Raw genomic sequence first — 12,352 nt, forward strand, 5'->3', positions numbered from 1 at the left:
CCGGGGTGGAGAGTTTTGGTGCAGAAGCTCAGGGACAGAGGTGGACCTGGGAAGCTCAGGTCTTAGTGGGAGGAGCAAGTGCACGTTATAACTGAGAGGAAGCACAAGCACAGTCCTGTCTACGTGATCCGACCTGAGAGAGGCCCAGGGAAGACTGGAGTCCTACACCAGAATCTGGTGCTGCTCTGTGACTCCCTGCCCGTGGAGGAATTGTTATGATTTTGCACTTAAAATAAAATTGGCTTGACTTGAATTGAGAGGATTCACAAGTCTTATTTACAGTGTTTTGTTTTGATAATGAATTTTCTCCCTGGACACTGTAATTGTTGAAAATTGGAATAAATGCGTTCCCAACAGATTCAAAAGCACCATGAATGTTAAGTTACACTTGGTTGAAATTTGTCTTCTCCATTTGGCCCTAACTGCTTAGGAGCAATGGTAGCCACAGCAGGGCAGCCTGGGGACTGACTGGAGGTGGAGCCACAAGTCTCCCCTGTACATACATGTCCATTTTTGCTATACCCATGCAGCTTTGGGCAAAAAATAATGCAGTTTTTATCATGCAGGAAATTTTTTTTTTTTTTTTTCACCTATTGTTTTGATGTATTTCTGCATAGGCTACTGGAGTGTTAAATAGTGTAGGGGTTGCATAAGATATCATTTAGACCAGGTAAGGGGTGTCCAAAGTTTTTGTAGTGAGGGCCAAATACAGAAAAATAAACAAAGGGCCGGGCCACACACTAGAGATGACATATTGACACATGAATACTGTCTGTATTTCTAACTCACCTATAATGTGAAGAACATTGCACTCAGTGGGAGCAGTGATGCTGTCCTTTGAATTGAAGGATGGCTGACATGTCAGGAGAAAGTTTGGTGGTTGAGACACGAAGGACTTCACAGAGATGGCTATCAGTCATTCTGGTTCTCAGTCTGCTTTTGTTCTGATTTAACAGAGAAAATGTTTGCTCACATAGGTATGTTGAGCCGAACAAGCTCATCATTCTTTTTGCGTGGCGTCTCATCAGAGGAAACTTGGCATTATCCAAACTCTGATAGAAGTCAGGGAGGGAGAGAAGCTGATGTTGACTCTTCAGAGAATCATCACACTGCATTTCAATCAGTTCTAACTGCAGACTCTCTTCCACGTCTTCTGCATCCACCAGGAAGGGGGTCGAGAACAGCTTGATTTGTTTTTCAATGACAGAAAAAATCTTGGAAACGCTGGTTGAATTCTGTCAAGAGAGATGCAACCACAGACGCATATTTCTCCTTTTTAGCAGAAAGGTCGGCCTTTGGAAAAGCAGACTTGATTTCAGACAGCGCAGGGAAGTGTGCAGCATTAAAGTTTCGTAGTTGTGTCTCAAACAGGCGGAGCTTTACACAGAAGGCTTTCATTTAACATGTAAAGCACTTTGTGCTACATGTCATGTATGAAAAGTGCTCTACAAATAAAGATTGATTGATTGATTGATGTGCGCATACAGGTGTGGCACCAGCTGTTCTTTGCCTTGTAGGTTCTTGTTCAGTGTATTCAGATGATGAGTAAGATCAGCTAAAAATGCCAGGTCGGCTAGCCACAGAGGGTCACTCAGTTCATGAAGAGGTCGGCCCTTCTCTTTCAAAAATTGGTCGATTTCTGATCTCAGCGAATAAAACCACTGCAGCACAGAGCCGCGGCTGAGCCAGCGCACATCAGAGTGGTAGAGTACATCCCCGTATTCAGCATCCACATCAGATAGGAAAGCTTGAAATTCTCTGTGGTACAGTCCTCTAGCACGAATTATGTTGACAGTTTTTACAACAGTGTTCATCACATCGCCCAGCTGGACAGTCTTGGCACACAGTGCTTCTTGGTGGATTATACAGTGCATCCTAACAGCCTCACCTCCGCTCTCTTTTACCTTGGCGCACACCATCGATGCCATTCCTTTGCACTCGCCCGTCATGGCCGGAGCTCCATCCGTTGTCACTCCACAGAGCTTGTCCCATTTAAGCCCCATCTTTTCAATTGCCTCTGACACAGCTTCAAAAATATCTCTACCCGTCGTTGTGCCTTTTAGGCTCATCATATCAAGCAGCTCCTCCGTACAGCAAAAATTATCATCTATTCCCCGCAAAAAAATTAACAGCTGCGCGGTGTCTGTGGCATCTGTGCTCTCATCGCATGCTATCGAGTAAAAATCAAAAGCACAAGCTTTGTCTCTCAGCTGAAGTTTCAAGTTAGCTGACAAGTCCTCGATTCTCCGCACCACTGTATTTCTGGATAAGCTCACGTTGTTGAAATCCTGCACTTTTTCCGGGCACATTATTTCTGTGACTTTGATGAGGCACTGCTTTATGAAATCACCGTCTGAGAACGGTTTGCCGTGCTGGGCAATATAGCGACTTCATAGCTTGCTGTTGTGGCGTTTTCCTGTATTTTGTTAGCACGAAAAAAAAAACTTTTGTTGAGCTTGCAGGCTAGCTGCCATTTGCTTGACTTTCTGTGTTCGTTCGGCACCGGTGTACGATGTGTAGCTCTGATGTTTGGTCTCATAGTGTCGACGGACATTATACTCTTTCATCACGGCAACATCTTCATTGCAAATCAAACAGACACATTTTCCGCTGATTTCTTTGAAGAAATATTCATTTTCCCACCGTGTTTGAAATCTTCTACACTCACTTGCTATTTTGCGTTTCTTCGGTGCTGCCATTTCTGGTGACTGGCGGTAAAAGTTTTTCTTTGCTTAATTTTGTTTAGTGGAGAAGCACCGTTTCCGTGGCTAGCTCCATCTAGTGTTGAAACTGAGTAGTGCAACAGAGTTGAGCTCAAGCTTCTTGTGCGGGCCATATTCAATTATATTTTCAGAATTTGCTGCGGGCCAATAAAAACTGGACCGCGGGTGTCCAAACTGCGGCCCGTGGGCCGCAGTTTGGACAGCCCTGATTTAGACAGTACATCAGTAGGCTAATATGTTTATTTCAGATTACACCCTTGCCCCCATCCCTGTTTTATTTTATTTTATTTTTTTTAAGTGAAAAAAAATTGACCATCCCCCCTGAATTTTTTTTTTTTTTTTTTTACAACTCGACTACTGGTTGTCCTGCCTCCACAAGGGAACACTGGAGCTCTGCCTCAGTGACCATTGGGTTCTTGGTCACCTCTTTGCTTTTCAGGACCTTCAATGCTGCCGAATTTTTTGTATCCTTCCCCAGATTTGTGACTTGACACAATCCGGTCTCAGAGGTCTACATACAATTCCTTTGACTTCATTGCTTGGTTTCTGCTCTGATGTGCACTGTCAGCTGTGAGACCTTATATAGACAGCTGTGTGCCTTTCCAAATCATGTTGAGTCAACTGTATTTACCACAGGGGGACTCCATTCAAGTTGTAGAAGCATCTCAAGGATGATCAGTGGAAATTGCACCTGAGCTCAATTTTGAGCGTCATAGCAAAGGGTGTGAATACTTATGTACCTATTATGTTTAAATGTTTACATTTTTAATAAATTTACAAAAATGTCTGAAAACATGTTTTCACTTTGTCATTATGGGCTATTTCGTGTAGATTTGTGAAAAGAAAACTACGCAAATCAGTTTTAAAATAAATCTGTAAAATAACAGCCTGTGGAAACCGTGAAGGGGTGTGAATACTCTCTGATGGAACTGTATATGACTGGTTTTGAGGGCCTACTGTGACTTTTCATGAAGCACTTGGGCCGAGATGTTAGTGTGCTGTTGCAGCACAGGTATGTGTGAATGTTTTGACATTCATTCTGTGCAGAGGCAATGAAAGTGTGTAATGTGCAGATGGCCACACACATGCACCATTTGTGATGACTTGAGTTCTGTAAAACTTCTGCACCTTTTTCAATACGTGAAGTTACCCCAGCTGTGTCAGAGCTCACACGGGGAGAAGACGGTGCAGTGGGCTCTCAGTTTTGCATAGGAGTTTGTGAAATCTGCTGAATGATGAGGACATTGTGTTGAAAGTGTTGTGGAAGCCTCTGTAGTTGTGTTAGCTCCCGATTCTTTTGTTGAAAGCCCAGGAACAGACCGGAGTCAGTCTTCAATTTTCTGATGCAATATTTATTATGGTCACATATAAAGCAAGGCAGCGCTGGTCTCAGTGTGACAGAGCTCCCGCAGGATCTCTATCAGAATGAGCCCCGATATCAGGAAATGATACACATTTATGTTCTTGGGCTTGGGCCTGCCCCGTACATAGGTTGGACTTAAACGCAACCGAGAATAATTGGCCAGTTACCCGACATGGACAGGCCAACCACTGTCAATGCCTTGTTTCTGGAATGTGCTATGCTATGTGTGTGAATGTTGACTGGGCGTGTATCTAATGCAACAGACCTAAATAACAAGATAGAGAAAGTACATCTGTCTCCTGCTGTGTCTGTCCTCTGCTTAGCAGCCAAGCTGCCCTGAACTATGTAATTCATTGGATAATACAAGAAAAATTGAACTATATGGCCAATTGTAACAGTTGTTTGCGCCCTCTCAGTTTGGCATGGAGGTTGAAAAGGTTGATGCATTGGCTGGGAATCAAACCCGGGCTTTCTGTGTGGCAGGCGAGAACTCGACCACTGAACCACCAATGCTTGATGAAAAGGAACTTATAGCCCTTGGGGCCAAAAGTTAGTGATGCTTCAAGGTAAGTGTCGTCAAAATCAGACGACTCAGGTTAAGTGCTGTGGAAATCGGAACACCGAACTGTGACATTTGTTTGGTAGGCACCTTTACCAATTGCATATAGCCAGAAATTTGCTGCGTGCACCCTTGAAAAAGTAGTGCGTAAAGAAAACAAAGAAAGAAGAAGAAGACTGTGTAGAAAAACAAGAGGGTCCCAAGTACTTTGTGCTTTGACTGAGTGCATTTCCCAATGGGACGTGTTGCATTCTGCCATGAGGAGTCAGGATGGCCGAGCGGTCTAAGGCGCTGCGTTCAGGTCGCAGTCTCTCCTGGAGGCGTGGGTTCGAATCCCACTTCTGACAGTCTGCATTTTGTACAGTAGCTGGAACCTGTCAAGTGTTGTCAGTGACCCTGAAATTAGCTGCACTGGTGTGAATTATAAGATGCAATCAGTGGGCTGTGTGGATACTGGAAAGTGTGTCAAAAAGTGGTCATCATCAGCGCTCGGGGGGAGAAACAAACTCTGCTTAGGGCCCCATAAAGGCTTGGGCCGGCTCTGCACGACCCCTAAAAAGAAGCTATGAGTTTGATGACCCCTTGACCTTTCCACTAGCGCCACCAACAGGCCAACCTGGTTTTGAGTTTATTAATATTGATTTTATGTTTTCTCAGCACAACAGATAGGATTGTGCTTAAAGCGAAATGGAAGGAAACTAAAACTTTGGCCTGTATATGTTCTTGAGCTCCATCTAAGTCTATATTCTGACACTCGACCAAAACCAACCATCAAGCAAAACATAGAATCTGATAAAGATGTTTTTTTAATTAAACATCTGTGTGGTCCAAGCAGATTTAAGTCAGTCAGTCTTTTGAAATCAGATGGGGCCTTGTCATGGGACCATCAGGCTGTCAGGTCCAGTCAGTGCTGTGAAGGTGAAGAGCTCGTGCTGCTCTACAAGTCCTGTGGGACCTTCTCCTTGTTCTCGTCCCCTGCTGCAGTCTGAGCTGGCCCACTTTGTTCTCCAGCTGGACGATGGCCCGCTCCGGCTCATAGCTTTTACTGAGCAGAGACACCCGGCTGTGGAGAGAAGGCACACACACATCTTCAGTCTGCTATTTAATATTCCTCACAGAGCAGTCACACCAAGACTGAAGACAGACTGAAGAAAAGATGGTTACCAGGTAATCCTAACCAGATTTTGACACTTGTACAAAAGTTGCATCCAGTGTGGGGTTGTAAAGATACCTGGGTGTGATGTGAGTCCACATGGTGGTCAAATATCTTCATTAGTTGCTCTGAGCCCCCTGGACTGCTAATCCGCAATAGTGGAATTGTTGCTCTTCATTCATTTCCACAGCAAATCAGCTTCCAAAATCACATGTTTTGCACATAAAGGAAGGCCAGCAGCTCCTGGTGAACCTGAGTGGCAGGAGAGAGATTTGTGTTGAGCTCAAGAACATATTCAGGCAAATATTTTCCTGAACTTCCATATGGCTTTAAAGGAAGTGTGGAGGTGTGGCTTTACGTGTGTCTGCTGGACACTTGTCTCTGTGCAGGAGTGCAGGGCTGCATCAACGCAGCCAGGGGTGGAGCCTCAGCTGCTCCAGGGTGGGACGGCTCTCAGGGCTCTTGGCCAGACACTGGCTCAAAAAATGCTGGCACTCTGGACACAAGGACAAGGATCAAATGTTAACACACAAACTGTCTATGAGAGTGTGAATATGTGTGTGTGTCAGGTTAGGTTAGAGTTAGGGAGAGAGTGTGCTTTACCCTGGGACACCTCATCCCCAAAGACAAGGTGGCTGTGGATGATTTGGCTCTCGGTCTTAAAGGGCCTGTATGAGAAGAGCATCTCAAAGAGCACCACCCCCAGCTGCCACACTGTGGTGGGACCTGCACTGCAGCACCTGAACCTAAACCACTCTGGTGGGGTGTAATAGAAGGTTCCTGGAATACACACCGACACAGGTAGAGAGATGAAGGGAGAGACATCAAGCGGCAGCAGGTAGCGGCTAACCTTTAAAACAAACCAGGTGACAGATTGGCAAAAGAGTGGAGAGCAGGAATAGAAGCCGCTACCTCGGTGCTCGGTGTAGAGTCCTTCGTGTAGTGTGGCGCCACAGCCGAAGTCGATGAGGCGGACGCACGGGAGCTGTGACCTGATGTCCATGAGGATGTTTCGGGGTTTCAGGTCACGGTGAAACACTCCCTTGGTGTGGATTTCGATGGCAGCGTCTACAAGCTGCCTCATGAGAAGCTGAGACACAAAGAGGAAGAGTTGAATGATGAAGAGTGGAAAGGCTCTGAAACAGGATTCACACCATGGGACACTACAGGTCTCCATGGAGCAAACACACACACACACACACACACACACACACACACACACACACACACACACACCCCTTCACCCTTCCATGTCTCCATCCGCTCACCTTGGCCCGGTTCTCGTTCACGAAGCCGCCATGGGCAGCGAGGTAGTGGTGAAGGTCTACGGAGGGAAATGGCCTCTCCATGACCAGGATGAGTTGCTGCTCCATGTAAAACCAGTCGAGCAGCGTCACTGCTGCGCTGCTGCCCGACGGCCCCGCTCCTGCTCCCACTTGTAAAAGCAGCTCCACCTCCAGGGGGAACTGATACAGCTTCCCATCGACCAGCTAAAGCAAAGATACCATGTGGGTTGAGGTGCAAGAAAAAAGCAACAGACTGAGAAGAGGAATAACCAAACTTTACACACACACACACACACACACACACACACACACACACACACACACACACACACACACACACACACACACACACACAAATATACATGCACTATTTCCCAGTGGAAAAAGAAGTCAGCCAGCAATATCTAGGACATGTCAAACATGTCCGACATTATTGATGGTTTCAGCACAAAGAATCACTGACTCACCTTTGGTGTGCAGATCACCTTGTCTTTGTTGATGTGTTTAATAGCAACCTGCAAGACAGACAGAGGAAACATTTCTAAAGGATTTTCTGTCTTTTGTTATCAGCTTTGTGTCACTTCTATTGTGTGTACATATAAACCCCACATGATTTCTTTCAAAAACGGGATGTGTTTCAAATTAAAGTGTTTGAAATCACCATAAGATTACCGCAAAACTATCCAGAAAATTGAAAATAAAAAGCAAGAAAACTACCAATGAAAACGCAAAGAGCAGGAATTGAGCAAACAAATGACCATAAAAGTAGCAAAGAAAAACGACCCAACAAATCTATTTAAAATTATAATAATTACATCTTTAAAATGACATTACCATAAAAACAGTTTTCTCATCATATTTTGCCAGTTTTCCAGGAATGTTTGGCTTGTTTTATTGATTTAGTCAGTTTGTTGTTTGGGGTACATTTCTTGCTCATTTTCAGGTCATTTTTTGGTCATTTGCTCATGGTCTTTTCTCACATGTTTTTTAAAGACATGGTGTGGATTTCATCAGGTTTCAAAGGGTTGAATGTTTGTGAAAGATGTTTTTGGGAACATTTGGATGTCTTTCACAAGCATTGAACACCAAAAAGAGAAGAAAAACAACTGCAGTGGGGATGAGGCGGGACAGTGGCTGAACTATTTAGTGACTGGACTCTAGCAGTTTGTAGGTGGACTAAAGTGCAGGGGACAGAGGGGACATGTCCCCCACATCACCTGTGTCCACCCCTGAAGACAGGTACACACACACTCAGCACTGCAACATTATATGGGGAGTGGTAAATTGGATGTGTGTGGATGTATGTGTGTGTGTTTAGGGGTGTAAGCCTTACAGGCAAATAGTCTGCGATGCGGAAGCCAGCAAACACTGATCCAAAGCCTCCTTTACCAAGAGGCTGCGTCTGCAAGTATTTGGCCTGAAATTCATCTGCACACACACACATTTCTGTTATTGTACTTGTAAACCAACAACAACAAAAATCTTAATCTTGAGTCTTTCCTCTCGGTGGTCTGACCTCTGCTGAGAGTCCTGTTGGGGAGCTCAGAGCAGAAGGGGGCAGTGTTGCTGTTGGGTGCAGCTGCTCCAGCCTGAACTTCCTCTGCTAACTGAGCATGAGGCTCTAGGCTCTTCCCCTTAATCCTCTTGGCTTCTCCCTGCAGGCTTTTGTCAGAGGTGGCCTTCCTCTTTGTTTTGGCTGACCTCCTGTCAGCTGGGGCGTCCTCCACTGGGAGGATGTTGCCCACTTCATGATGCCTCTGGATCCTGGCTGGGCAGGTCTGTGTCTTCCTGCCTACAAGTGGTTAAAAAAAAAAAAAAAAAAAAACCTCAGGTTGCTTGTCGGGTTGGGACATCAAGCCAGAGGACAAACTTGATCATGATAAGAGAAAACAGCTCAGCAACAGGAATCAGATCCATCATTTGAAGTAAAAAACTGGACTAAAGGGAATCTCCTGGATTAACATGTAAGGACTGGAGGTTTTCCACAGGATTTCATACTCACCCAGAAGTCTCCTGGAGGCAGGAGAAGGTGGAGAGTGAAAGGCCTGCAGAGACCTGCAGGCCATGATGAGGTGGATGTGTCAAAAAAGAGTTTGTGATCAAATCCAATGTCAATCAAACAGCTGCTAGATGAGTGTCAGCGTGTCTCCGTGTTGACGGTTTGGTGTGTGTGAGCTGAACTCTGTGGCAGTGTGTGTTGTGCTGTGACGTCACAGAGCTGACGGAAGCTTCAGCTGGACAGCAGCAAGACATCATCATGACATCACAGCCCAGCAAATCAAAGCCCAACAGAAGCAGCATCACACAAGGTTTGTAAGGTTTGACTCCATCAGATGGAGCTGTGAGGAGCTGTCAGACCTGTTCCAGCCTCATGGAATCACCTCGTCCTCTTAGTCTTTACATGTTGCACCAAATCAGGGCCCTCAGTCCCGTCACATCATCTACAGGTGGTGTCGGTGGTTACTATGGGCTTGTTAGGAAGATAGGGCCCTGGGTGTTTTGTTTTGTTTTGTTTTGTTTTTTGTAGATCCCATCAACCCCATGGCCCCTTCTCATTTCCCCAATGCTATCACAACAGTTAGTGACATTTAGTAGTTATTAATTTAGGAAACAGTGAGGGGATGAAGAGGAAGCAGGTTAAGGTGAGGGTTAGGCTCAGGCAGGTAGTGCTGAGGGTTAAGGTTAGGATCAGTCTCCAGGAAATGAATGGAAGTCAATGTAACGTCCTCTGAAGTGATGGAAACATGGCTCTGTGTGTGTGTGTGTGTGTGTGTGTGTGTGTGTGTTTGTAGTGGGAAAACGTTAATTAAATTAGAAATAAAATAAAGTAAAATAACCAAGGAGAAATAAAAATGAAGTAAAATAAAATCTCACAATTCTGACACAATATTTTTAAACTATTTTTCAGACTTAAGAAAAGAAAATTATTTGTCTAAATAAAAATAATATCAAAATTAATCAACACACTGTAGCCTATAAAATGTTTTTAATTTTATTTATTTAATTTCATGTATTTTTCGTGTGTGTGTGCGTGTGTGTGTGTGTGTGTGTGTGTCTAGTGATGCAACAGCAACCAATTAGGAATAAAATAAAATAAAATAAAAAATAAATTAAATCTCACCGGGCTTACATGATGTTTATAAACTATTTTCAGGAGAAGAAACCGATGTGACAAAATAAAACTGTCAGAATAATTTTGCATCATGATCAGGGCAGGGAGTTGGAAAATAATCTGTTTTCCAAGCTGGAAGAATACTTCAGCATCCGAGGCTCGCTCCCAACACCGTACCACCTCACTGGAAATGGTCAGACTGAGAGATTCAGTCAAACTCTCCTTTCTGTGCTCAGAAACTTGACAGAGGAAGCCAAGTCAGGTTGGAGGAGCTCCCTAGCCAAAGTCACACATGTGTAGAATTGCACACACAGTGAAGCAACATGATATGGCCCATACAACCTCCTCCATGGCCCAAATCCCCAGCTACCTGTGGACATTATGTTTGGTCTGATGCCAAGTGACCAGAGTACTTCTCACAGTGAACATGCCAGGAGGTGGAGAGGGTGGCTGCAGGAGGCCTACAGGCATCACAGACACTTTAGAGGGAGCAAAACACAGCAAAGGAGCAGTTTGACCACAAGACATAAGGAGCAGAACTATAGCCCGGGTGGAGAGTTTTGGTGCAGAAGCTCAGGGACAGAGGTGGACCTGGGAAGCTCAGGTCTTAGTGGGAGGAGCAAGTGCACGTTATAACTGAGAGGAAGCACAAGTACAGTCCTGTCTACGTGGTCCGACCTGAGAGAGGCCCAGGGAAGACTGGAGTCCTACACCAGAATCTGGTGCTGCTCTGTGACTCCCTGCCCGTGGAGGAAGACAAGCAGGAGAGAAATGAAAATAAGTGGAGACTCATCATCACACGACCAGCAGAGCCATTCCACCAGGTCAGACGCCAGCTAAGAGTGGAAACAGAGGAACTGCTGCCACAAGCAGCTGACAGAGAGCTGGTGCATGGCAGCGAGAAAGGTCAGTGTGCAGATGTGGGTGATGATGATGATGAGGAAGCCAGGATGGAACCAGAGGTGGAGAATGGAGAAACGGCTGGGGCTGAGCGACAGGTGCCACATGAAGCAAATGAGCCCAACCCTGAGTGGGCATGGTCATGTGACGAGGCAGACGAGGGGGGCCTGGAGCAGCTGTTGTCAACTGATGAAGCAGAGAGAGGCACCCTGAGCTGCAGGCGCCTCCCTCAACAAAATATCCTTTGACACAAAGAAATCTACCGGAGACACTCACATACAACACATCAGGGCAACATCAGTCACACACACACACACACAAGTCATGTTTCCAGTTAACCTTCTGAGACCCCTTGGTACATTTTTTGTACTGTGCGTTATACGCTGTATTGCCAAAAGTATTAGCTCGCCTGCCTTCACATGCATATGAACGTGAGTGACATCCCATTCTTAAACCATAGGATTTAATATGATGTTTGCCCACCTTTTGCAACTATAACAGCTTCAACTCTTCCAGGAAGGCTTTCCACGAGGTTTAGGAGTGTGTTTATGGCAGTGGTTCTCAAACTTTTTTTTGCCATTCCCTACTTTGGACAGTTGGGGGTATTGTCAAGTCCCACCTGCCCATATCGCCCCAACAGAATGGTGAACTTAGGGACTACTTTAAAAAGACGAAAACTACAGGTGAGCTATAAGTCAAGACTCAGGAATCTCAATCATTACTTTTTATTAACCTACAAGAGTCGCCAAAGGTTGCATGTACAATAACAACACGGCTAGTAGGCTCCAAACTAGCTGAGATTCTTGTTACCTAGCTTGGTAAAACACTAGACATGTCATTCAGTCATGTTACATTCGGGTTTATGAGCGTGGCAAACGTGGAACAGATATTTATAGTTAACATTAGATGAGAGATTGTCTCAAATATTTTACCAGTATTAATGATGAAATTATTGATTGAATTGATACATTTAATCGATATACTGTACATTCTGTCTATTATCCAAGAGCAAGTGTTGTAAATTCTGTGCTACTGTCTTTAAGGACACAAAAATGAGATCATTGTTATGATTTTGCACTTAAAATAAAATTGGCTTGACTTGATTTGAGAGGATTCACAAGTCTTATTTACAGTGTTTTGTTTTGATAATGAATTTTCTCCCTGGACACTGTAATTGTTGAAAATTGGAATAAATGCGTTCCCAACAGATTTAAAAGCACCATGAATATTAAGTTACACTTGGTTGAAATTTGTCT

The 12,352-nt window shown here is 44.7% G+C and overlaps 1 protein-coding gene and 1 non-coding gene across 2 annotated transcripts; one reads left to right on the forward strand and one right to left on the reverse strand.

Annotated features, from left to right (window-relative positions):
- Nucleotides 1-4,909: 4,909 nt before the first annotated feature.
- Nucleotides 4,910-4,992, forward strand: trnal-cag (transfer RNA leucine (anticodon CAG)). Its single transcript has one exon. It is a non-coding gene; the product is annotated as a tRNA-Leu (tRNA).
- A 1,210-nt stretch (nucleotides 4,993-6,202) lies between these two features.
- On the reverse strand, nucleotides 6,203-9,150 carry LOC115380176 (serine/threonine-protein kinase pim-2-like). The gene is made up of 8 exons (XM_030081265.1): nucleotides 9,087-9,150; nucleotides 8,601-8,876; nucleotides 8,418-8,512; nucleotides 7,552-7,599; nucleotides 7,067-7,288; nucleotides 6,711-6,888; nucleotides 6,402-6,578; nucleotides 6,203-6,294 (listed from the first exon to the last, which is right to left on the reverse strand). The coding sequence occupies exons 1-8, from the start codon at nucleotides 9,148-9,150 to the stop codon at nucleotides 6,203-6,205; spliced, it is 1,152 nt and encodes a 383-aa protein (XP_029937125.1).
- Between the last annotated feature and the right edge of the window lie 3,202 nt (nucleotides 9,151-12,352).

This window comes from Myripristis murdjan, chromosome 21 (genome assembly GCF_902150065.1).
Source record: "Myripristis murdjan chromosome 21, fMyrMur1.1, whole genome shotgun sequence".
NCBI classification, from domain to species: Eukaryota; Metazoa; Chordata; class Actinopteri; order Holocentriformes; family Holocentridae; genus Myripristis; species Myripristis murdjan.

Coding starts and splice junctions, on each gene's coding strand:
- LOC115380176 (XM_030081265.1), bottom strand. CDS start 9,150: ATGGCCTGCAGGTCTCTGCAGGCCTTTCACTCTCCACCTTCTCCTGCC. Junction 8,877..9,086: donor TGCCTCCAGGAGACTTCTGG/GTGAGTATGAAA, acceptor AACCACTTGTAG/GCAGGAAGACACAGACCTGC. Junction 6,295..6,401: donor TGGGGATGAGGTGTCCCAGG/GTAAAGCACACT, acceptor CCTTGTGTCCAG/AGTGCCAGCATTTTTTGAGC.